The sequence below is a fragment of the Rasamsonia byssochlamydoides genome, assembly GCF_041956645.1.
Source record: "Rasamsonia byssochlamydoides strain NRRL 3658 unplaced genomic scaffold VTN77scaffold_30, whole genome shotgun sequence".
Classification (NCBI taxonomy): domain Eukaryota; kingdom Fungi; phylum Ascomycota; class Eurotiomycetes; order Eurotiales; family Trichocomaceae; genus Rasamsonia; species Rasamsonia byssochlamydoides.
In genome coordinates this window covers 76,954-101,391 of record NW_027192413.1, presented here as the reverse complement: position 1 = coordinate 101,391, position 24,438 = coordinate 76,954, and the positions used below count along the sequence as shown (strand labels likewise).

The 24,438-nt window shown below is 50.2% G+C and overlaps 10 protein-coding genes across 10 annotated transcripts; 5 read left to right on the top strand and 5 right to left on the bottom strand.

Moving 5' to 3' along the window:
* Positions 1 to 623: 623 nt before the first annotated feature.
* On the top strand, positions 624 to 1,223 carry VTN77DRAFT_4412 (uncharacterized protein; the record flags this gene model as incomplete). Its single annotated transcript, XM_069420469.1, has 3 exons — positions 624 to 696; positions 793 to 847; positions 917 to 1,223. The coding sequence occupies 3 exons, from the start codon at positions 624 to 626 to the stop codon at positions 1,221 to 1,223; spliced, it is 435 nt and encodes a 144-aa protein (XP_069277805.1).
* Positions 1,224 to 3,577: 2,354 nt separating this feature from the next.
* VTN77DRAFT_4411 (uncharacterized protein) lies at positions 3,578 to 4,515 on the bottom strand (the record flags this gene model as incomplete). Its single annotated transcript, XM_069420468.1, has 4 exons — positions 3,578 to 4,056; positions 4,139 to 4,248; positions 4,314 to 4,335; positions 4,413 to 4,515. 4 exons carry the CDS (start codon positions 4,513 to 4,515, stop codon positions 3,578 to 3,580), a joined length of 714 nt encoding a protein of 237 aa, XP_069277804.1.
* Positions 4,516 to 4,952: 437 nt separating this feature from the next.
* Positions 4,953 to 6,743, top strand: VTN77DRAFT_4410 (uncharacterized protein; the record flags this gene model as incomplete). The annotated part of the gene is made up of 3 exons (XM_069420467.1): positions 4,953 to 4,965; positions 5,049 to 5,143; positions 5,217 to 6,743. The coding sequence occupies 3 exons, from the start codon at positions 4,953 to 4,955 to the stop codon at positions 6,741 to 6,743; spliced, it is 1,635 nt and encodes a 544-aa protein (XP_069277803.1).
* Positions 6,744 to 7,266: 523 nt separating this feature from the next.
* Positions 7,267 to 8,381, bottom strand: VTN77DRAFT_4409 (uncharacterized protein; the record flags this gene model as incomplete). Its single annotated transcript, XM_069420465.1, has 3 exons — positions 7,267 to 7,918; positions 8,041 to 8,174; positions 8,265 to 8,381. The coding sequence occupies 3 exons, from the start codon at positions 8,379 to 8,381 to the stop codon at positions 7,267 to 7,269; spliced, it is 903 nt and encodes a 300-aa protein (XP_069277802.1).
* Positions 8,382 to 10,096: 1,715 nt separating this feature from the next.
* Positions 10,097 to 12,025, bottom strand: VTN77DRAFT_4408 (uncharacterized protein; the record flags this gene model as incomplete). The annotated part of the gene is made up of 2 exons (XM_069420464.1): positions 10,097 to 11,490; positions 11,617 to 12,025. 2 exons carry the CDS (start codon positions 12,023 to 12,025, stop codon positions 10,097 to 10,099), a joined length of 1,803 nt encoding a protein of 600 aa, XP_069277801.1.
* Positions 12,026 to 13,567: 1,542 nt separating this feature from the next.
* Positions 13,568 to 17,050, top strand: VTN77DRAFT_4407 (uncharacterized protein; the record flags this gene model as incomplete). The annotated part of the gene is made up of 10 exons (XM_069420463.1): positions 13,568 to 13,710; positions 13,788 to 14,133; positions 14,214 to 14,457; positions 14,520 to 14,998; positions 15,066 to 15,285; positions 15,343 to 15,462; positions 15,523 to 15,633; positions 15,701 to 15,970; positions 16,035 to 16,166; positions 16,248 to 17,050. 10 exons carry the CDS (start codon positions 13,568 to 13,570, stop codon positions 17,048 to 17,050), a joined length of 2,868 nt encoding a protein of 955 aa, XP_069277800.1.
* A 579-nt stretch (positions 17,051 to 17,629) lies between these two features.
* VTN77DRAFT_4406 (60S ribosomal protein uL29) lies at positions 17,630 to 18,419 on the bottom strand (the record flags this gene model as incomplete). Its single annotated transcript, XM_069420462.1, has 4 exons — positions 17,630 to 17,635; positions 17,716 to 17,941; positions 18,195 to 18,337; positions 18,417 to 18,419. 4 exons carry the CDS (start codon positions 18,417 to 18,419, stop codon positions 17,630 to 17,632), a joined length of 378 nt encoding a protein of 125 aa, XP_069277799.1.
* A 460-nt stretch (positions 18,420 to 18,879) lies between these two features.
* VTN77DRAFT_4405 (uncharacterized protein) lies at positions 18,880 to 19,703 on the top strand (the record flags this gene model as incomplete). The annotated part of the gene is made up of 3 exons (XM_069420461.1): positions 18,880 to 18,945; positions 19,022 to 19,135; positions 19,197 to 19,703. The coding sequence occupies 3 exons, from the start codon at positions 18,880 to 18,882 to the stop codon at positions 19,701 to 19,703; spliced, it is 687 nt and encodes a 228-aa protein (XP_069277798.1).
* A 445-nt stretch (positions 19,704 to 20,148) lies between these two features.
* Positions 20,149 to 21,327, bottom strand: VTN77DRAFT_4404 (uncharacterized protein; the record flags this gene model as incomplete). Its single annotated transcript, XM_069420460.1, has 2 exons — positions 20,149 to 20,845; positions 20,936 to 21,327. The coding sequence occupies 2 exons, from the start codon at positions 21,325 to 21,327 to the stop codon at positions 20,149 to 20,151; spliced, it is 1,089 nt and encodes a 362-aa protein (XP_069277797.1).
* A 381-nt stretch (positions 21,328 to 21,708) lies between these two features.
* Positions 21,709 to 23,961, top strand: VTN77DRAFT_4403 (uncharacterized protein; the record flags this gene model as incomplete). The annotated part of the gene is made up of 4 exons (XM_069420459.1): positions 21,709 to 22,132; positions 22,187 to 22,359; positions 22,412 to 22,777; positions 22,828 to 23,961. The coding sequence occupies 4 exons, from the start codon at positions 21,709 to 21,711 to the stop codon at positions 23,959 to 23,961; spliced, it is 2,097 nt and encodes a 698-aa protein (XP_069277796.1).
* Positions 23,962 to 24,438: the final 477 nt, after the last annotated feature.

Below are 24,438 nucleotides of genomic sequence, written 5' to 3'. Positions count from 1 at the left end.
TGTGCGATACGGCGTTGGAGCCGCCGTGGAGAGAGGCCGTGACCCGTCTGCAGACTGCAGCATGGTTTTATCCGGGTATGATTGTGTCACGGGAACTGTCTTGTACGGTAAAAACAACAACAACAACAACAACAACAACAACAACAACAATAATAATAATAATAATAATTCAATTCTCAATTCACTGACAGCTTTTGTTTGGCTTCCAAGCTTCAGGGAAAGAACGGCTCCTGAGCCGTGTTAGGCTGCCAGTAGAAAGATGTCGGGAGTGGCTCTCTTGGCGACCGAAGAAAACCGGCCGGCCCCATTACGGCCAGGGGCAAGCTTAGTGGCTGTGTCACTGTGCTAAGGGTGAGTGGGACAGCGACAGCGACTCCCCTTTCCTGTCCACAGGCGGTGTCAGGACGCAGTACCGTTCCGACAGTACGCAGTACAATACGCGAACAGAGAATTACCTACGACGGCGACATCAATCACGACTGATTGTTATCGGAGCAGTCAGATTCTCCCCACAGCACTGCCTAACTGGCCGAACTCATGAAAGTCTTCCCTCGGGGAACGGAGTATTACTGTACGCCGTACCTACAGAATCTCTACTGTACAATACCTAAAGGAATTATCATATGAATGCCAAAGAGACCCTTTTTGACCTGCTGCCCTATGTCGCACAGAACGCGCCCCGCCTGGAAACACAAGGTGGTTGTCGAAACGTCTGGCGCGTATCGACAGGAGTCCGATTCTGCCGGCTGACTGGTCCCGGCAGTCACCCTCCCTGAATGGTTCCTGCATTAGGGCCGTTTTGTGCATCTTGGAGGGAGCTGCCCAACCACAGCGCCTGCAAACGCCCGTCAGTCATCACCCACCACGCTCGATTGAGTCGATTCACACGGTTCGAAAGCTGGTGACCGCTGACCAGGAACCTGGAGTGGCTAGCTGACAGGCGGGCAGCAGATGAGATGGGTCACTGGTTGGCATCGGTCACCCGACGCGCCCAAATCCTCATCTTTGCGCCTAGAGGGCGTAAACGAAGTGGTCCCGTCAGTTCCGGACCTCGAGCGGAACATCTGCCTGCGAATGCCTCGCCAGGACGTTACGAAGGTGACCAGCGGGAAGGGGCCCAAAAAGTTAGCTCCTGCATCTGCCAGCGCGAGGGGAGCACTGACATCTCGTCAACATGTCTGTCATTGGACACAGACCACTTGGGAAGCTTGGCCTCAGCCTGACGGACTCCATACCTGACGCTAAAGATCAATAGTTCTCAGATCATGTCGATCACCGGAAAAAGGAGATCTGACGAGCGTTAACTAAGCTACCACATGCTCTTCCCCGCGATCGGTCCCTGGACAGTGGGCATTGGACTGAGGTTGTTTCGTCATTCGCTCGTCTGAGGTGAAGGCTGGCAAAGTCTCGACATCGTCTTCATCCTTCAACTATCCAATTGCCTTGAATGTGCCAGGTGGAAGGGGCAAATTCGCGCTCATGGGACCGACCTCAAGAACTTTGTAGCTCGTGGAACGAGGACAGCTTGACAAGAGCGCTCTGTAGACGATGTCTGAGCAACCCCAATCACTCATGACGTGAGTTCCAATCAGGTGCGCACTGCAGGTCCTCAAGGGAGAACGTTTCCGCCCAATCAGTCGCCGCCCACCACCTCCTTCAATCCCTTTTTTCTGCTCTTTTGTCGAAGTCGAAAAAATGGGGAATGACGTCCAACTTGGCATCTTCTGGGTTGGTTTTTTCATGCTTCTTCGTCCTCCAAAGACATCACACTGTCATGGCTGAAATCCTTCCAAAGGCGCAATACTCGCGACAAGCTGTCCCAGACAGAAAGACGTTATCTATAAACAACGAGAGCATGGACTCTGGGGAACACTGACGAAATCACCGATGGTGGCGTAGAACTAATCTAGCCTGGAACTTTGCAGGATGGTCACGTATCGGTATTGAATCTCTGCTTGGCACTGACAAGCTTGACTCCAGTGGTAAGATTCCAAGAAAACAAAGAATGTTTCTGGCTTTGGAGATCACCCGCTATTATTCCGAAAGTAACGATCAGCGTCGTGTAACTTTGGAGATGGTATCATGTTACATGTACGGACTATGATGTATCAGGGACTCGGTTCTGGGCCTGTGGCGGTGCGTGGGTCATTATCAAGCCTCAACTCACCGTATTTCCCATTTTTACATCCCTCCTCTCTTATACGGAGTAAAACTAAAGAGACACATCAGGAATCCACGGCCAATCGCAGGCGTTGTAAAAGCTTATCGCGATATCATAAGCTTGGGCCATTCGGACTGCCTGCGATCTACTTCTGCCAAGGAAAGGCTTTGAGAGCCCTGCCGAATCGGCTCATATGTGACGAGATTTGGATACACGCTACTAAGGCAGAATACGTGGGGCTCTGCTCGAGCTAGTCCTCCAGACTGTTCAGATCTTGCAATAATAATACAATACAATGCTTATCCCTTCCTCACGGCCAGCACCGTAATTACAGCTGTTGAAACTTGAAAGCTGGTTGTAATTCCAGTGGATCCTGCTTGGGTTGGTTGCCCAACTTGTCCTTGTTTACGACTCCGTATGGTTATCGTCGTTGTTGTCGAGGTTAACGTAACCTACATCCCTAACCCCCTTTACAGAAAGGTCGGAAAACAATCCCAAGCCAATGAAGTCATCAACACAACCTTCTTCTTTCAAGCCCGATTGTCAGAGTACTCCGTATCTTTGTTGGGCAGCTGACTGACTCTAGCCTCTCAGGTAAGTAAGTTCAGCACTCGACGCGACTTCCTGTCTTACCTGCAGTTGAATCTTGATTGACCAACCTCCGGAAAACAGCCTACCCAAGAGCTCCCCCCTTGTTTCCTCCGACCTCTGCATCACGTTTGCGACTGCTGCCAACACCGCCATTGTGTTCCTCGTTGCTTTTTCCTCTTTATATTGACCATCACGTTCACAATTAGGCGGGCAATGCTCCCAGCCTCGGCTGCCAGCTTGCAAATCATTGGCTTCCTCTGAACCATGTTGCTGAAGTCATGGACCATTCGGAGTGACTACCTAACTGCACTGCTACTCCTGAGGACGGGTAGCGACATACATAAAAGCCAAGATCGTCCTTTTCAGGGCGATGATTGGGGGTCGAGCTATCCTGATTGCCCTGGCAATATTCACATGTACCGCTACCGAAAACACGCATGAATGATCTAGCTTATGGAGAAGTTGAAACTGCATCTTCTCATCTGGCTGCCTCTTTCGTCTGCCAAGAGTTCCAGCCATCAACCTGGATCTGCGACGGGAGTTTCTTTGCATCTGATGCGTCACATATCTGTTATCTGGACTCCATCAGATATCGCCCCATCTTAGCTTGGTCGGCAGCTACAGAGGGAGGCTCTTCTCTCAGATATGCAGGAAAACGGTCACTCGTTTGTGCCACTATCCGGCATCACGATCTACTTCGAGTCCAATGGATCGGTTACGCACGATGCAAGGTTAACTGTGCAAATCATCTATAGGCTGGATTCAAAATATTCTAGAGCTGTCTGTCGTTTCCCTTTCGTCGGTTCGGACTTTGTTGCCGTTGCTCTATTGCAGCGCATCTTTGATTTCGATTTCCACCTTACTATTCACCGCTTTCAGGCTGATACTCCTCAGGTCCTTGACGATCCAGTCCGCTCCCGCATCCTTTAGCTGTTGAATAGTGTGCGTTGTTTCCAAAGCAACGACCTTGAACCCGGCGGCTTTGCCAGCCTTGATACCCGAGGGCGCATCCTCGACCACCAAGATAGACGTACTCTCGCCCAGGCCCAGTCGGGAGCGTCCGAGCCGGTAGCACTGAGGATCCGGCTTGCCCTGCTCCACGTCCTCGGCAACGACGAGAAACTTGGGGTGCGCGAGCTTCAAAACGTCGAGCCAGCCTGTGATCAGAGCACGCGTTCCGGATGTAACCACCCCCCAGGGAGCACCTGCATCCTCCAATGTCTTGAGAAGATCACGCGCCCCGGGAATCTCAACCGCGTCTGCACCGTATTCTTTGGGGATTCTGCCTTCAATTTCACTGACATCTAGTTTAAAGACAAGCGGGAGGAATTAACAAGAATAGACAATACCAAAAGGCCAACACGAGGTTCATGATTGGCAACTTACAATCCCAATTGGCTTTGCTAGGGTCATACAACTTTAGGGTGTCGATACTCCTCCGCCCATGGGAGGTTGCCAGAATGACTTTGGGGTCTACGCCCAGCTCCTTTGCTACTCTTTGTTGACGTTGAGGTTAGACAAGAGCGTTCATTTTCTCTAATTGACAATTGATCCCACTAACGTATGCCAATGCTTAACGATCGCTATTCGCTATTAGTCACTTTGTATTACTCTGAATCTGTTTCACTCCGGTTTTAAAGAAAGACGCTGGTTCACTTACCATCCGTAGAATCTACAATCGTTCCATCAAAGTCGAAAAGAAGCCCATCGAATGAGTGGACTTGTGGAGGTGCCGAATACGTGCCGTGTCCTGCTGTGGACATGCTGGATATTATAAAAGTACGGAGTGTGTAATAGCACACAAGCCCCAACAAAGACAAACGCCTTTTCTTTAAAAAGAGAGAGAGAAATGGATAGAGAGAGAAAGTCAAGTAATTTCTGGAAACAAGCAAAGGGAGAGTGATCGTTCAACAAATCCGACAAAAGAGCGAAAATAAAACAACGATAGGGGTTAAGCAAGCCCCTCCCCCACCGCCATCTCCATGCCATCGATTGATGTCGGCGATCGGCCAAACAGATCATCCTTATCTTAGCGCCGTGAAATCTTGGCACCGCGCAACTTTGACCTCCGGCGGTCCGCACAAAATTACTTTGAACAGCAACAGATAGAGAAGGAGAATCGGTGCGAGACTCCTTTTCTTGTATTTTAATCTCGTTGGGTCTTTAGTATCTTCTTTTTTGTCCTTGAATAGTTTCAAAGATGGTGAAGCTAGGTATGTGTGTTCAACTTTTTTTTTGCTCCCTATCGGAAGCTACCTTGACTTAAAAAAAAATACTGATAACAGAACTTCCACAGGCAAAAAGTCCAAACGGACGCCCGTCCGGCTACGGCACAAAATTGAAAAGGCCGCCGCGGCCAAACAGAGGAAAATGAGGAAGCTGGCGAAAAAGGTTGGTTGGATTCTGTCCGGAGAACATTTCTCCGCTTGAGACCATTCTGCGATTCCTATCTGACATCTTGTAGGACCCTACATGGCGCTCCAAGATTAAGAAGGACCCCGGCATCCCGAATCTGTTCCCTTACAAAGATAAGATTCTTCATGAAATTGAGGAGAAGAAACGGTTGAAGCAAGAGGAATTACAGCGCGCTCGGGAGGAAGCGCGCGCACGCCGCAAAGCCGAGAAGCAGGCTACAGGGACCGAGAATGCAGAGAACGAGGCGGAAGATCTCATTGAAGATGATGAGGATCTATCAGATGCGGATATGGGTGAAGTCGACGAGTCGAATCCGATGGCCGCGCTGCTCGCTTCGGCAAGGGCTAGAGCGGCAGAGTACGAGAACGAACACGGAGATAGTGACGAGGACGATGAGATGGACGAAGATGATGACGATGAGATGGATGAGGACGAGGAGAATGGAGGAACGCTTTTGAATCAGGACGACATTCCCACGCTGTCGTCGCAATTGGCTTCGAAAGAGAATTCGAGAAAGGCCTTCGACAAAGTGTTCAAGCAGGTCGCCGAGGCGGCAGACGTGATCCTCTATGTCCTTGATGCTCGAGATCCTGAAGGCACGAGATCGAGAGAGGTGGAACGGGAGATCATGGCCGCGGATGGCGGCTCGAAACGGCTCATTCTTATCCTCAACAAGATTGACCTGGTCCCTCCACCGGTCTTGAAGGGGTGGTTGGTGCATCTTCGACGATATTTCCCCACGCTGCCACTGAAGGCGTCCAACGGCGCCCCGAATGCACACAGCTTCGACCACAAGCAATTGACCGTCAAGGGGACGTCCGAGACGCTGTTCAGGGCGCTGAAGTCATACGCACAAAATTCACAACTGAAACGGTCGATCTCCGTGGGTGTCATCGGCTATCCCAACGTGGGTAAATCGTCGGTCATCAATGCCCTTATGGCCCGCCTCAACCGGGGCTCCAGCAACGCCTGTCCAACGGGCGCCGAAGCGGGCGTCACCACCAGCTTGAGGGAAGTCAAGCTAGACAGCAAGCTCAAACTGATCGACTCGCCTGGAATTGTCTTCCCGAACGCAGAGAAGGGCAGCAAGAAGAAGAGAGAAAACGAAGAGGCAAGACTCGTCCTACTCAACGCCGTCCCACCGAAACAAATCACCGATCCCATCCCCGCCGTTAATCTCCTGCTCAAACGCCTCTCCACCTCCGAGACCCTTTTCCAGAAGATGTTGGACGTCTACGGCATCCCTCCCCTGTTCCCGACAGGCGGCGACAAGACGACCGATTTCCTGATCCAGGTGGCCCGGAAACGCGGCCGGCTGGGCAAGGGCGGCGTGCCCAACCTCAACAGCGCAGCCATGACGGTGATCACGGACTGGCGCGATGGCAGGATCCAGGGCTGGGTCGAACCACCCACTCTGCCGGTAGCGACGACCGCCACCACGACGAATGGCTCTGCTGGATCCGGATCCGGCGTCGACAGGAAAGAAATCGTCACGGAATGGGCCAAGGAGTTTAAGATCGAAGGGCTATGGGGTAATGGAGAGGGTGAGGGCGACGATGAGGAGATGGCCGAGTAGATATATATCCATGACCTTAGGTATCTCTCTCTCTCGCCTTCCTTTACCAATCCAATCAATAGGTTTTCTTTTCTTCTTTTTTTTAATCTTACGCGGATGGATACCAAAAAAGAAAGAAGTACATGACATGCGGCGTTTTCTTTCCATTTTTTCATTTTATTTGGGGGCTCTTTGAATTTTTTCTATTTTCTTCTCTCTCTTAGGCTTAGGCTTAGGCTTTAGTCGGGTCAGTCAATGTCAATAAATAAATTAATAAATCGATCGATAATCAATCGATCTGAATCGGATCGATTTAAGGTCCTTTTGGTTGTAGATACGGATTGATCGTTTTCTTCTCTTTCTCCCCTGGAATTCGAAAGATGCCTTATCACTAGGTATGTAACTAGTATGACACAAATCAAATCGTATCGTATCATATCATATCACATTGTGCATCTCTCTCTAAAAGCGAATCCAATCCAATCCAATCCAGTATTCCGCTGCAGTTCCTTCCAACTGAACTCACTCAGTAAAACTAGTTAATCTAACCCAATCCCATGTTTTGCCGTAATTGAGCGCCGGGCCCATCATCATCGTCATCGTAGTCGTCACTGTCATCGACATCATCAGGGTCGAGACCTGGTTGGTGTCTCCTGCGATGGTCCCCGTCTAGATCTTCGACGCGGTCGGTATCGACCTCCGCTTCGTGCGAGTCTTCTTCGTCTTCTTCTTCTTCTTCCTCTTCCTCCTCTTCTTCGCCTTCTCCTTCTGCTTCCTCGTCTTCTACCTGCTCTGTCTCGTCGTCGTCTACTTCTTCCTCTTCCGTCTCTTCTGCTGCTGCTGCCGCGCTGTTCGTCGCGGTCGCCGCCGCTGATGCTGCGGCTACGTCGTCGTCGCTATCGCGCTTCACCCTCTTCACGTCTCGAGTGGCCATCTCGTCATCATCGTCGTCACCGTGCACATTATTACCCGCCGCTCCCTTCGCGGCCTCTGCCTCTGTGGGTTTTGTAGCAGACGACGATGCGGCTGCTGCGGCCTTCTTCTCCTTCGTGGCTCGCTTCTTCCCCGCCGCTGCTGCCGTATATGCCTCCAGTTCGCGCTCCAGTCGCGGTCGGAACGAGTCAAATTCAAGCTCTGTGAGAGCGGCGAAGACGTCAGATGGCGCGATGGTACGTTTGAGCGTGGCTTCGTTGGCGCTGTAGGTAGAAGAGCAAGTTAGTGGATTGGTCAATCAATGTTAAGGACCGGCGTTAGGATTATATAGCTGCCAGAGGCAATTGTATAGGAGAGGTGTGGGCAAGAGGGAAGGATTGCATACTGCGACGAGAGATACGACACAAAGACCGTTGCGGCCTTTTGGATCGCGAGGAGTGCGTCCTTTTGGATGGTCGTGTTCGGTGGCAGCACGCCCTTGGCGATACGCTGCGTGAGGGCTCGAGGAAGCAGGTAGTCCTGAAAGAGCAACAGTTTAGGAAACTGCTTTTCTTTCTGTCCGCAGAAACCAAGACACGGGTCATGTAGGGAAGAAGAAGAGAAGCATACCTCCACACTGACGCCGCCTTCAGCTTGCGCCTTCAGCTGCTGCTCCGTTGTCTGTAACGTTGTCGCGTCTTCTGCATCCGCAGGCGTGATGGATGAAGTGGACTTTCTAGGAGGCATTGTGCCGACGGGTACTGAGATGTGAAGGGAGGAAACAGGAATGAATGGGCGGAAACCGATCGAATCGCCGTACGAAAAATTAAGCTTGTAGAGGCAGGCAGGCAGAAATCACAATTCGTCGCAATCAACGATAATCATCCTCCACTGATAAACGTGATATTTAATCCAGCTCTGTCGGATTAGAGAGGGAAGGAATCCCCCATATAGATCGTGTGGGAATCCTCGCTGTGGCAGTGTCCTCGTTTTCTAGCCAGAAGGTCTAATTTGTCGAGTTATTAGGAAAAGACGACACAAGAGGCGGAGGACAGGTATGCGCAGATATTATTGTCTGTCGTACCCTTTAAAAGACACGAAGCAAATTGAGCAATGGATGAAAATGATTCCCAGCCGCCAACACAGCTAGATGATTAATTGCTCGTGTCTATCAATTTGCTGAGATAAGAAAAAAAAGAGTGAGGGATCCCTGATATCAGACAAGCAAGAAAGAACAGATAGCATGAATATGTCTCTTCTCTTGGGGCACGGGCGTGACGCGACACTTTTCCCGCTTTGGCACAGCATTGCGGTTGGAACACGCGATGATTAGCGTATTGATGCCGCGGGATTCAGTAATGGTTTTACGGTATTTAATATTGGAGTACATGGTCTATAGGGTATGTTATAATCTTTAACTTCGTTTTCAACACATTTTATTCCCTGTATATATACTCTGATCGATACCGAAATCGCTCATTCGTTTCTAGAGATACTAATTATCTTGGACTCATCGATGAAGCTGGTGGAGTTAGTTATTTTGACAGCCCCTCTACTGACAACGTAGTATCAGCCCACTTTACAGGAAATATATATTTTTCTTGCAAACCTTGATCAGTCAACATTTTTTTTCTCCCATTTTACTCGCGACCGCATCATCTAACTCTGCCGTATTCTTAGAACGAAAGTCTGAACAGACATTGATGCATCACCAGCCTAATATTAAATATACTACGACTATCCATATCAATATCGACATCTCCCCATCTTTGCGAACAACTTCATGCTCCACCTTAGGAGTGAGGTAACTCGATGGCTGCAGCGCAACATTCATCAGTAATCAACCTATGGCCTAGGTTATCGACGAGTGCAGTCAAGACAAGAGATTGCCGCCGAAGCAGTAGACAATCAGAGCTGCAGCATATCAACAAGCGTGCTGAAGCAGTTGTTCGCAAAATCAATGCTGTATCAGAAACAAACAGCGCAAAGTAAAACTATCTTCATAAAATCTACATCCCAAGCCATAAACGCCGTAAGCACCAAAAATAGTCAAGCCCGCTCCGTCGCGGAGACTGCTACGGACGCGAGTCGAACAAATATAAAAATAAGAATAGTCCGTGGCTGTTGGGAGAATCCGGGTGTGGACTGCACGACGCCAAGTGCGCTCAAGCCAGCAGGGACGAGATAATAACAACTGACAAATATTAACTGAGACCCAGAGTAACTATCAAGCCATTCCATCCCCCATCTGTTGTACACCGATCCTTGAAACGCCGCCAATGCAAATCATAGCATTAATCTATATTGGTATCGTTGCGAGGTTCCTATGCGGGAAACCGGATCTTGGATGGAGGCCAGGATCTCGATAGCAAGAAGAACAAAAAAAGAAAGAGAACCAGATGGAAAGCAACGCAAAGAGCCACTAAGAAAGCCAAAGCACATCATTATTAGTCGAGATAACACTATGAGGTAGGATCGCAAAGTAAATCACTCATGCCTTTGGGAGCCCGGGGTGGAGATATGGTCTCTTGATTACGCCAGAGCTCTCCACATACGGAGACAGAATCCTGCTTGGTAACAAGATTGGGAAAGATGATGCCGTTGTTGCGCGCAGCACCAGGAGGAAGTGGGTGCATCGGTTTGGAGGCATCGTCCTTGTCCGATTTTGACGCCTTGTCCGTACTCGCAGCAGCGGTTTTGGGCCCCTTGGTAACTTTGCTGAATGTCGTAATTTTGGCTGACTGTTCCTTGACTTTCTTGGGGGCTCTGGGGCCCCCCTTCTTGGGACCCGGTTTCTTGGGATTGCCTGTCTTGCTGGCCGCGAATATTTCCTTGAGACTCGTCCCTTTGCTTGCGGGGTTAGGAAGCGGCTCTTTAGATTGCTTGTGTGGGAGTCGTGATCCGTCTTCGTCGTGGTTCGAAGAAGGCGTCAGGATACCCGTGTTGGTGGTCTTCTGTTTCTTCTTTGGTGTCTGCACCACGACCGAAATAGGACCTTGCTCCTTCTTGACACGTTCCACCTCGGAGGAATCGCATTCGTCAAAGACATCCGGAGAGTTGTCGTCCCACCTCTTCAAGCCCACTAACCGGGCTACCTCCTCACAATCTCCTTTGACCATCAGATCCCAGCAATCCTCAAACTCCCTGCCGACTGGAGGCTCGTTATTAATCCACATGGTGATCCCATTCCTCCGACTCCGGACGACTTTGCACAAGTTCTTCACCAGACGACGCACGCCGGGAATCTTCAGACTGGTCCCTACGACAACCAGAGCATCCGGACGGGATCGAATATCGGCGTTCATGACTGACGCGATCGCTTCCTCATCGGGATTGTGTTCATTGTAGAGGACAATGCGCGGGCGCATCTTGCCAACGCCATGACTGCGCTGACCGGTCGTCGTGCGAACCGCGTCCGTTTCCGAGCAGGCCGGACACGGTGGAGCGTCGGGCCCATTGAACAATTCCCGTCGAAAGTCTGTTAGATGACGACATTTTTGGCAGACCATCTTGTTGAGACTGCCATGCAGCTGGATGGTGCGTGGCCATGGGGCCTTGGGATTCAGTGGGACCTGAGTCGCGAGCGGCGGCATTGAGGTTTCGATGCAGTCAATGTTTTGCGTGTAGAGGCGTACCAGACGGTTGTCTTTGGCAAGCCTGGCCAGCATGTGATGAAACGCCGTGGGAGATGACCGCGCCGCCTCCTCGGAGAGAGTGCACACCATTTCGTGGAAGGAAGCCGTCAGCGATTCATCGCGGTACACAGCTGCGTCGAAGAGCAGCTTGCCCGACGACTTCAGGTTGTGCTTCTTCTGCACAGACTTGAAGAGGCCATCGGCTGATCGAAAGTCCGGAACTACACATTGATGAGAATCGAGATCAACAGGGACTGTGAAGACAAGGAATGAAGTAATATGGCAATTGGTTTGGGGTTGCGAAAATCAAGCAATAAAAGGAAAAGAAAAGGGGTGGGTGGACTCACTGCCGGCGGAAGTCGAGATACCCGCGCCTGCAATGACGACGATCTTACGGCGGGTGCGGAGAGTTTTGACGAGCAGGTCGATCTGAGGCTGCTGTCGGGCATAGGCTTGCTCTGAGGCGTCTGAGAGATCGAGATGCTGCGTTGAGCGCGGCGTCGGGCCCACTCGGCGTTTCTTCCTAGCCGGCTCTTGGCCGCCCGCGCCGCTCGAAGCTCGAGCGCGCGACTTGCTGCGGGCGGCTTGCTCCTCCTGGTTCTGCGAGGGCGGCGGTGATGGATAGAAGCCAGGAGGCGTCTGAGGAGATGCAGGAGGAGAGCTCAGATCCGAGAGATCAGACGAGTCAGACACGTAGCTAGAGTCTGACGTTTCTGGCTCCATGGCCGGAGTGGGAAGACTAACGGGGTCGGCCATGGTGAAATTGGGGAGGAAAGGAGAAAAACTGTCCAGGAAGCGACAAGGCGTTCGCCTCCTTCGTTGACGTTAGGATTATAGCAAGCAATCAATAAGCGGTCAAGAGAACATCGAAAAAGACCGGGTAGACAAAAGGCAAGAAAAAGAGGGCCCACGTTGCGGTTGGCAGAGGTTGGTGATGGAGAGAAAAGTGGGAGCTAGCAAGAAGATGGAGAGAAGGAAAAGAAGGGCAGCGCCGAATTGGGAGGTGTTTGGCGTCGTTGTTTGACGGGCGGTCCCAATGTAGTAGTCTGGTTCAGGAGGACCGCACGAGGTTGACGGTTGAGCTGGATGGAGCACGGCCAAGGGACGGGACCGTTTGTTTATTTTGACCCGCTGACGGAGAAGTCGGATCCAAGAGGCGCCAGCAGACCGGATCACCTGGGGCAAGTCGTGGAGGATTCTAAGAGGACGTCGTGCGAGGGCGAGATTAGGAGGTCCAGAACCAGGACGACCGCTGGAATGCGTGACGGTGAGATTTTACCTACTTTGCCTCTTACTCTGAACTGTCCGAGGGAGATTGCAATCAGTTACATAGGTACGGAAGTGGGTGTACGTCCAGAAATGGCGCCTCCGCATTGTCCTACTAACTAGTGTTGCAACAGAGTTACATATGTTGCAGGAATCTGTGATGTTTAATTGGGGGGGGTTTAATTGATTACAAGAGGAAAATCAAGATAGCCTAAGCTCCGTATGACCTCTGAAACTAGCGAAAACGTCAGACACAGACAATAGCTACAGAAGTGGCTGAATAACAGGAACTGAACAACCACGAAGTATGGCAGCATGAATAGGAAAGATTAGCCGCAATAACCTATTGTCTTTTCGCCCACTTTGCAAAGGAAAGAGAATGCGACTGACGAATGAAAAGCTCCCACAGTCTGATATTATTAGTATTATTCACTCCTGTTGTCTGCATTATCTTTTTTCCGGTTGGCGGGGATACCGCGCTTGCATCACGTGGATATTGCTGACTCAGCAGGCTCGTGAGTCGTGACTTCCAATCTGGGCATAGTCTCAGATCCCAGATCCAGCTGTACTCCGTAGCGCATGAATCAATCAGTCCATCAAGTACTACGTAATCAAGCGATCAATTAGATGAATACGATGCCCTATATGGATAACACGAGAGCGTCTTAAAACGTGTCTTTTGATCATTACTCTTGTTGGTTTTTTCTTTTGTTATATTGAACTTTCCATTCATGTCCCATTGTTTTTGGTGAATTGGATTAACGACTCGCTTTATACCCATTATTTGACCTGTATCAGTTGTGCTCTATCCTTGTACGCATTTGTGGCTGTTGCTGGACCATACTGCCTCTCAGGATTATGATTGATGGGACTGTATTCCTTCCGCTCAAGGCAGACGTGGCTCGAATATGGTAACAGCGTCCGTCTAGATCGTTCGAACTGTCGAGACTATTCTCTGGAAAGGCCTTGATTTATTCTTTTTCTGTTCTCTTCTTTGACTCTCGCGTGTGATTGGGGACAGAGCGTCCCGAAATGCCCCTGATCATGGAGGAGGGCATCGACGTCGACGACCTGTTCGGGGATCCTTCCTCCCTCGAACTTGGTCTACCTGCACCACAACCCACCAAGGGTCTCGCACAGCGTCTCGATGAGATGCGCCTCCTGGGCTGCTGTCAGTATGTTGTCTTTGTTCTTACCGTCTTCAATCAGGATCTTTGAATTTCGTGCTGGTATCTGACCAGTTGCATGGCAGAAAGCTTGCCTGGTCGAGGCTGGGATGCATAGCCTATATCTCTCAGGATGGCCGACGCGTCAACGTCCGTCATCTTGTCTGCCGCCCATCCGATGGAAAATGGGTGCTCAGCAACGACTATCCGCTCAACCCTGTTACAGACGCCCATGGTGGCCATCCCCTAGCCCATCTGTCCTGGAATGAGACCGGGTCCGAGCTGGCCGTCGTCGACACATCTGGCCGGGTCTCTATCTTCTCCATATCTATCTCTCTGAATAGCATTGCCACACATCGTCAGGCCATCCTTGACCCGGCTGATGATGGTTCCCAGGTTGTGGGTATGATGTGGCTCAATACTCAGCGCTCGGTATGACTCCTCGGTTGAAACCGCCCCCTTTGTTCCCAGAGCGTATTGAAAATATGGTCTCTAATAGCATCTCACTGCAGGTACATGCCTTCCACCATGCGACCAAGATGAACAGCCGTTGGGGTTACTCTCCTTTCCGCCGTCGGCCAATTCCTCCTTTTCATCCGGCCGGAAAGATCGCTCTTCTATACGTGACCAGATCCGGTGTAATCAGACTTCTGTACCAAAATCCGGACCATAGATGGGCAGAGATATCTACGGAGCTGAAATCGACTGGTCATTCCGACCAACTTCTAACGCATGCAGCACTCCTGGCTACCCAAGGTACTCTCTTCACGACTCTTCCCCTTGTCAGAACTCTTCTCGCTAATCTGGAGGAATATTAGCGGGTATCCTCGTAGCAACGCACTCTGCTTGCCAGAAGATTAGTCTCTATCGGGTGCATATCACCTGGAATCCGGCCCAATGGGATCCAAATCAGCCTAAGCAGGCTTCCGCAACACATCCTTTCCCCACACCGAGCTTTCGTATCTTTCATAGCAAAATCGAAAACCCGAGCAGCATTTTTACACCCAACCGGAATCAGAACGATAATTCGAAGGAGTTCCCACCGGCCGCAAGCTCTCTATACAGTATTACCCGTCTTGACATCGTTCCTGGACAATCCGACAGCACGGGTGGCTCTGCATCAGGCCCGTGGCTACTGGCAGTCTACTCGAACCCCATGCATGTCGCAGGCCATGACCCTCAGCAGCAAGCCTCTCCGTCTTCCGTCATCGTGCGGTGGCAGATGGAGACCGCATCGCTGAATCTACATCCCAAATTTGACGAGGTAATATCAAAGAAGAACAACGTTCAAGCTAAGGTATCTCAATCCATCAATTCCACATATCCCTGAAGCCGTTGTGCTTGTCCTGACAGAGTAATATTAGCCAAAAATGGAACTTCGACGGCTCGACGACATCTATTCCGATAGATACGTAGTCGCCATTGACCACATCGAATTTGGCAACGTCCTTGCGGTGACCTACGATGATAGTTCGATATCCTTTTTTGACCCAAAGACTATGGTCAGTTTCAACGGAGTTGACGATACCAACACGGTCACCAGCATGGCTCAGGCAGGATTTCATTACCCTCTTGATGCTTCAGGTTTGCAGTCACCCCCGATGGTCAAGCTAGAGTTATTAAGTTTCTAATCTATCCCAGGTGTTCATGTCAGTTTCTCACCAAACAGCTGCCTTGCTGTCGTGCTGGACGGCGAGTGGCAGGTGCGATTGAGAATGATGGAACACTCGTTTGGTGCAGAAGAAGGCCTTTACGATGAAAGTATGAGCTTGAATTTTCTGGGGCTTTTACCTAGCACATTGAGCTAAATGGGCTTGATAGGTAAATTTTCCGCTGCTGTCGCTGCCTTGGCGCTAGCGTTCTGTCGCGGCTGTGGAAGCGATACAAATACTGACGACATCTTAATGATCCTTCTACGGCAGCTCACCCCTGGTCAGTCTTGGGAGTCCTGAATGTGGCATTTTCAAGTCTTTTCTTCTGAGGCTGACTTGAACGGCAGATGCCCAAAATGCCTTCATCAACGAAGTATACCGGGCGTTACCAATCAATTGCAATTTCACAGTGGAGCAGGACAAGCTCATGAACCACCCGTACATCCCTCGCTGTCTTAGCATACAAGCTGCTCTTGGCTTCAAAAATTACTACACGCCTCGTAGCCTCCCATCCTCAGTCTCTTGGGCGATCCTCCACTTACGACACGCCTCTATTCTTTTCGCCTACTTTTTCCAGTACAACAAGGGTCCCAAGGAGACCGAGCCTCATGATCCCGGTATGATTCGAGGGTTTCTGTCGTTTGATTCCAATGGGAGCGTTACTGACAACTGTGTGACAAGATGTTCTGCGAATGGTCCTTGGAAACGCCAAATGGGCACTTGATTTCTCGTACTACCTTCTTGATGAGCTGTTCGAACTAGCTGATGAGTTTGAGCCCGTCTTTTCTGACCAGGAAGCATTTGCGCAAAAAGGTAATCACTTACCCGTAACGGATGCTCATATTTTTGTACCTGAAAGAGGACGACAATGATAATAACCGAAGTTTTGTCCAGTGAAATCGACGAATTCGCTTTCCCTCATTCTTCTTCTGTCTAGTATGTCCCGTGGATTCCTGCGCTTTATCTGTCGCGGACTCCGGGGCGTGTATGCAGGCTACACGACCTCACCTCTCTCGGGAGAAGCTCGTGTATACTATACGGAACTCTACCAGACCCTTGACCAATCGCCCATTCGGATCGACGCATATGAGAAATTCTTGGCGGGTGTCGACTCAGCAGTGCGGCACGCTTACCTAGGCGCTGGGTTTGGAGACAATGAGCGTCCGGCCCCGGAGAAGGAGCTTTTGGTGAACTCGCGCATACCCGCTGTTCTGATCCCGGCCGTGGCGACTTTGTTGCGACAGAAAGTCCCTTCGCTCAAGTCTGAGATTAATCGGATGACCATCTACCTGGCTGATTATAGTTGGCTGGGCTTCTGCAATGATCGCCACACAGAGTTCTATCGACGTTCTCAGGAAGTTGATGTTTTGAAAAAGCTGCCACTCCTCTCCTTTAACACCAGAACCAGTTCCACCGAGCCGGATGGCAACGGGGTGAGGGAGAGAGCTCAGCACGGCCAACCTCGACGTCGTTGCACACGCTGCTGCGAAATCTCGGGCGATGTGACGATGCCACGGTCCTTTTTGTCGTACCGATTGATTGCAAAGCTGCAGCTTCTCCGATCCTGTCTGTGTGGAGGGATGTGGACACTTGAGTCAGGCGTGAGCTCGACTCCCAGCCAGACTCCGAGCCATAACCCAGCGCGTGGGGAAAACGCTGATAACGGCGCTGGTGCAGTATTCGGAGCATCGAGCTAGCTGGTGCTGGAAATTAGAGAAAAAGGCATGCTATTACGGAAATTAACCAACATGGACATGTCTCCAGATGGAGTTACCGGGTTGAGGTCTGCTATTCAGTTCAGAACCTTACGAATTATATCTTTAACCTTGAGACACCTAAGCAAGAGATGGACGGCGTGTTTTTCACATTACCCTTGGCTTCTTTTGGGGGTTTCTTCTCTTTCTTTTATTTTTAATGAGGATTTTTTTTTGTTCAGGTTCCCTAAGAGCAAATAAAATGACAGAATAATTCGAGAACAAGAGATCCTAGGCGTCTCATAAATAATCCCGTCACTATTTTATCTTATCAATTTCGGATAAAAGGCGCTGAGGCATTTGAAAATTATGTCATATCATGTCAAATTGAGTTTTTCATTGCTGATGATGTATGGTATGGAAATGTGAATTTTCTTTTTCGCATCTCCTAAGATACATTTCCCGTTCTCCGTTTTTATGGATCGACCCAAGACGCAAAAATAAACCCACGGAAAGGAGGCCGAGTAAAACAACCGGTATCTATCGCTCTTCCCCACCAACAAGACACGTCATGCCCTCCATTTAAGCCTGGTAAAAAGAAAAGAGGGAAATTAGCTACGCCAAGCCAGGTATCGACACATGTTGAAAAGGGGGCTTTCTAATCCTACCTTGACGGCGTATTTCCGCTGAGGGAAGTGGATCTGTCTCTTGCGCTGCTTCTCCGTCACCAGCGAGGCCTCGTGTCTGGTGAGTCGTCGGCGCATGGCACGGGTGAGCTTGGGTCGGAGGTCGAGAGGCAGGTATTTCTTGCCCTTGTAGAAGAGACGCAGCTGGGCGCGCTGGTTGGCGTTAATGACGGTGAGAACACGGGCGATCGACTTGCGAAGATCGTGGCTGTTAAAAATACGAAGATTCCAAGTCAGCATTTTTCTTCTCTTGTCTCTTATTTCCCGTGCTCGCAATGCCGAAATCCTTTTAATTGTCCTGCTTATTTCATCCTCTCCTTTTTTCATCCCTCGTTTGACATTTTCGTTCTCTCCCAACTTCTGTTCCTCCTCTTTCCTTGTTTCCTTCGTTTCGTCCTCTTCAACCAGGCATTGCATATCATCATCGGGTTCGGGGCGGGGTATTCGAGGATAGAACGCACATTCTGGTGAGCTTCGAGGCGGCACCGCCAGCGATCTTCTGGACACGAAGCTGGTTCAGCTCAGTCTTCAGCTCCTCGAGCTGCTTGGTGAGCTCATCCTTGCTCTTTCCCCAGAGCTGACCGGTCTTGACCTTGGCAGTCGACTGTAAAAATACGAGACAAAAAACCGTCAGCAATTTCCATAATCCACAGCGACAGATTCCAACGGCATCAGACACGTACCATGATGGGCGGCTTCGAGTCGTTGTCGTGAGGTCGTCGACTTGGAGGATTGAAGATAGGACCGTCAATTTTGGGGAGTTGTGGGACTAGGGTTTTTCGCCTGTGTGAGACGGTGCGGCCGTTCTGCGCTAACCTGAGTTAAGCGGGAGTGCGAGCCGACAAGCCACAGATGGGAAGGAGAGCATGAGGTCACGTGTTAAAGTGGCTTGTGAGGCTCCAATCTACCTAAATCTGGACACAGTCGTCGTCACCGCCTCAGGCTAGGTAACTTTAGGCGTATGTTGGGGTGAGACGGGAGAGCACGAATGGGGCTTGCCAGGCAGTGAACTATTGAATCTGATGATGATCGTGAATGATATCGATTTAGAGATACCCTACTCCATTCAGCGATAATTGTGATTTTGTGGAGATATACTCCTGAACCCTATTTGTTGTTTCGAACTGTCAACGTTGCCCCGTACAGATGGCCACCTCCACAGGCACCGGATGGGCTCAGCTCCGCCAACAGGCTCGTTCCTTAGAGACTCAGGTACGAAGCTTCTCGTTCCCTTTTCTATCTTGGCATGACATCGCTGACTGGAAATGGAATGTTCTGCTTGCTCTAGACGGAAAGTCTCTTCCATACCTACTCGCAATATGCGGCGATGTCACAGTTACCACCGAAGCCCTCCGAGGAAGAGCAACGACTTGAAGGGCAGATCAGGGACATTCTTGAAAAGGTAGATATGAGACAGTATCTGTTTTGAAAGAAGAGAATTATTGACCGCTTTCATCAAACAGCGCGAAGCTCTAATCTCGCAACTCTCCCGCCTCCTCGACTCCGAGGCGACCCTCACCTCATCCGCCCTCAAACAGAATAACCTCTCCCGGCACCGCGAGGTACTTCTCGACCATCGTCGCGAGCTGAAGCGTCTCTCGTCTGCGATCGCAGAGACCCGAGATCGCGTGAACTTGCTTAGCAACGTTCGCTCTGATATCGACGCATATCGGTCCGCCGCCAACCCGGGCGCCGCGGAGGCCGAGTACATGCTCGAGGAGCGTGGCCATCTCGAAAATAGTCATAATATGATGGACCGCGTGCTGAGCCAGGCGTATGCGGTCAACGAGAATTTCAGGTTGCAGCGTGAGACCCTGGCCAGTATCAATCGGCGCATCGTTGGCGTCGCAAGCCAGATCCCCGGCGTCAATTCCTTAATCGGTAAAATCGGGGCCAAACGGAGGCGTGATGGTATTATTCTCGGCGTTTTCATTGGGTTCTGTTTTCTGATGCTACTGTTCTTCCGGTGATGAGGGCTCTGGGAATATATTTCGGTTCTTCGTCTCCTTTTACATTTCTTCCATGCGTGTGGGAAAGCTGCTATGCTGGCATGATTACGGCGTTTGAGGAGTTATTTTGCAGCGTGTCTCGGAATCCTACGACGTTGGTCAATCCAATATATGGTCTTTTCTGTGGTATACTATATGTACATACATATAATTACAAGACTCCATGCCTATTTCCTGGTTGATATTCCGGGGCTTCTGCCCTTGCTCGAGACATCATAGCAAAAGCCTCTGAAGCCGAAACATCGAAAATGGCAAACATATAACAATCACCAGGACGAGGCTTAAAAGGCCCGGTTTCCCAATACTCCTCATCACCATCGTTTGGTAGAAAGCTTCACAGCGGTTCTACCGCTGTCAATACTCGATACCCGTAGCCTTTGCTGCCGACATTCTTGCAATGCAGGCGTTACTTCATCATCACAACTCTTGGCTTGGCGCTTGCTGCTTCATCCTTTTGTTTTGTGCTCTCCCACTGAGTGACTGGCAGCTCAGATTCCAAGCGTTTTCTCTTCTCCTCAATCAGTTTCCGAATTCCGTTGTTCAACGCCTCGACCTCTGACTGTTCAGCAGGACCGCTACCGGCCCATCGGATCCGACAGTCATCATCCAGAAGATAGACATATCCGACCTTGCTGTTCATCATTCCGATAGCCTCCTTCAAACCGTCTGTCAGGCCTTTGCGGACGAGGAAATATCTTTTATGCTGCTCTGCAGGCAATTTCCGTCTCATCCTCCACATGAACATTCGTACCAGCCACGCCTTCATTGCGTTCTCCTCCAAGTTGATGTCCACTTTTTGCGCCAGAGAGGTATCGCTCCGAAGTGCATCGTATAGCCCTGGATTCTGCGCTGGGCCCGTAAACGTCGCCACCTGCTGCTCAGCCCACAAGCTCGAGAACAAACTCACGACGGAGACCTTGCCGCGGAGAGTCGTTGTCGTGTTTTGTGGTTCCCTCGGCGACGCCAGGGTAATCCCATACAGATTGGGGAAGTACAGTGCCTTGTCCCGTTTGAAGAGTCGAGGGTTCGACTGGAAGGTCTTGCCTTCATGGTAACGAAGGTTAGTCCAGTCTCGGAAGTACGGCTTTGCGGCTTGTTTTGTCCTGTGGCACTCAGAATTTTGATCGACTGGTTAGCCACATATTTGGATTCATGGATCTTGCTTGCCTTTGTCTTATCGACAGGGGACATACAATTCCTTGCGCCGCTGAAGGTGCTTCTCGTAATTGACCAAGTCATCCCGGCGTTGCCTCAGCGTGCGAGTATCAATGCCTGTATTTTGTCCTTCCTCGGGAGGGTAGATGAGACCGATTGGCCGGTCGAGCATAAGAGGAGCGAACTGCTCGTCATCACTTGGAGAGCCCGAAGGCTTTTTCTGCTGATCTTGCACCGGGGTCTTATCTGAGGACTCTGAACTCGCGCTCGTTTTCTTCACACCATTGCTGTTGCTAGCGTACCGACGGGGAAATGTTGTAGCACCACCAATTCCTCGGAATTGACAACTTAGGCAGCGACCATCCTTCAGCAGAAAAGGAAAAGTGGACTCGACTGACAGTAAAGACGGGAAGGACGGATATTTCCACATCGTGGTTGCGCTGCAGCCTGACGCTGACAGCTTGGGACTGGGGTGAAGCTTGAGCTTTCCTCCGTGAACGTTCAAGGTAATATTATTCGACACATTGACGGGAAATGATTGGATAGAGACTGCGAGTGATTGGTAACGTGACCTGGCGCCGATTTCGCGGAACCAATCTCGTGTCTGGATCATGGAGACGTGTTACCCCGCCTTACTAGGGAATATCCATTCATCTGAACTGTCCCCAAAAGCTCTTTCTAATGCTGCCCTTTCTATGATTCGTTTTTCATTCTTCTTACTCCAGGCATCCGTGAAGTAATATCTCCGCTTCCTCATGGCTTCAATTTCTGTCACTAGTATATTATCTCTACTCAGCGGGACGCGGCAGAAATGGCTAGGAACAAGGCGGTTTTCTTCAACGAGCTGGATAAATTGGATAACCTGAGCGATGGCGAGGACGTTGCGGACAATTTTTCTCAGGTTATGAAAACTGTTCGAGAGAGAAGGAGTTCTGCTGTTTCTACTACTCGAGCTTCTGCTTCAACTCTCGTTACTCCAGGACGTGTTTCACGGATCGAGTCAGCCTCTCCTCGACCCTCACTGGCCAACATCGGTACAAATGAAACTAGATTAGTCAAGGAGACACCCTGCGAGAAGCTGAGTGATAAACAAAAAGATAACCTGGAGATGAAAAGGTCATGGCAGTCTAGTAACCTCGGAGGTGACAAGGAACGTCTCACCTCAAAGAAGAGACGAGCTAGTTCTTTCAAGACCGTGCCAGAATTGCAAAAAATCTTCAAAGGACTAAAATTCTGTTTGTCGCCCACCCCAGAGATCTGATTCCAGTACTGACTTTCTGATTCGTTAGTTTTTGTCCCTAACGACGATGTTGCGCCAGCTCGGAGGATGCGGATCCAGAAAACGCAAGAGTACGGTGCTATTTGGGCACGGAATTGGACGACGGACATCACGCACGTCATTGTTGACAAAGATATACACTTTCAAGATGTTCTTAGGGTCCTGAAGCTCGATCAGTTTCCGGTATGTTTTATTTGAAAAGACATACCAGGTGCCTAACTGACAGCGGCTGAAGCCCAACGTCGCTTTAGTCAATCAAGACTATCCATCGGAGTGTCTCAAGTTTCAGTCTATTCTTAGTGTCACACAGACTCGTTTTCTCGTGAACGGTGCTCCAGGAGCCACAACAGACGATACCCCTGCTTTGCCAGATCCAGCACCTGAGGATTCTTTGCCTTTAAAACCCCCCAGAAGACGCGGCCAGCGTTCGCCAACCCCTACTCCGGAAGAAGACAGTCAAAGACAAGCTCGTGTTGCTCAAGCAGTGGCTGAAACCTCAGAAAAGCAGCTGGAGGGGGAGACCTCGCATCATTCCAGACCGGGCACTGCCCCAGACATCTTAGATGAATTAATGGAGAAAGTCAAGGCAGCTGGGGACTTGGTATGTAGTGTGATATCTCTTGGACAGACATCAGCTGACGACAGGAAAAGCCGTTGGAAGAATCAGACGATGAAGAAGCTATCTTAGAAACGAGTTTGGACTCGGACTCGGAGCTCAGAAAGTCGGATCAGAAAATCCCAGAATGGCAGAAAAGTTTTGCTTGTATGCAAAAGCATGACGGTAACTCCGATGATTCCAATCCGAATGCGAGGACTATAGAGATTCTTCAGCAAATGTCAGACTACTACAGTCGGACAGCAGACCATTGGCGCACAATTGCCTATCGTAAAGCGATAAATGCTCTTCGGAAACAACAGACGAGGATTTCCACGAAGGCACAAGCTCTCGCTATCGCTGGCATTGGAGAGCGGCTTGCTGATAAGATCGAGGAAATCGTTTGTACGGATCGTTTGCGTCGGTTGGAGAACACAAGTCTTACCAGTGAGGACAAAGCTCTGCAGTTATTTCTCGGTGTCTATGGTGCTGGTTTTACGCAGGCGTCTAGATGGATTGCGATGGGCTACAGGACTCTGGAGGATCTGAGGACCAAAGCGGATCTGTCGAGGAACCAGCGGATAGGAGTCGAGCGCTACGATGATTTCCAGCAGCGTATTCCTCGCGCAGAAGTGGAAGCGCACGGAAATATTGTCCGAGAAGCGGTCCAAAGGGCGGATGCGGATATGGAGGTTATTTTAGCTGGCTCATATCGACGTGGGGCTGCCGATTCCGGTGACATAGATGTCCTCATTACTAAACCTGGTGCGACTATGGAGTGTATTCGCTCCATCATGATGAATACTGTTGTCCCAAGGCTCTTCGACCAGGGATTTCTCAAGGTCAGCCTTGCCACGAGTTCCCGGAATGATGGTAGCAAATGGCATGGCGCCTCCGCTTTGCCTGGCAGTGATGTTTGGCGAAGGATTGATCTTCTCTTCGTTCCTGGAGATGAAATTGGGGCTGCATTGCTCTACTTCACGGGGAATGATATCTTCAACCGCAGCATAAGGCTGCTGGCGAGTAAAAAGGGCATGTGCCTGAATCAACATGGCCTTTACAAGGCCGTGCTGCGGGGTCGACATCGCGTCAAGGCGAATCCTGGATGCCTTGTTGAAGGGCGTGATGAAAAGAGGATCTTTGAAGTTCTTGGAGTCCCTTGGCGGCCTCCAGAGCATCGGATTTGCTGATCTCGCCAACCATAATAAACTGATACTGCATTGCAGTACATTTTTTACCACCTGAATCGATCATTCTCTTCATGCTCTTTGGTTCTTCTGATTGTTATCATTGTCTACGCATTACTTTCCGCTTTGACATGGATACCAAGTGGGCAGACTCGACGAGACTCAGTACCAGATAGGTTGACAACATACGTAACCACTTTGTTGTTCATCGAGTCGCATTCCACCTGTGCAACGTCATACGACATGTGTTCCGTTCTCTCACATAGTCAGCATTGTACTGTACTGTACAATTTTAATCTCGACCAGCGGCTTCGTTCAACCTGCTGTTTTGCTGTAGACTGGTACTGCAGACACCTGGCTCAAGGTCATGTGGGTTTTATACGATTATAACCTATGCGACACAAGAGATATGCTGGTTGGTGAACTGGATGTCTCACCGACCTTTGTTTCCAGGATTGACTCAACCTTGCCTGTTATGAA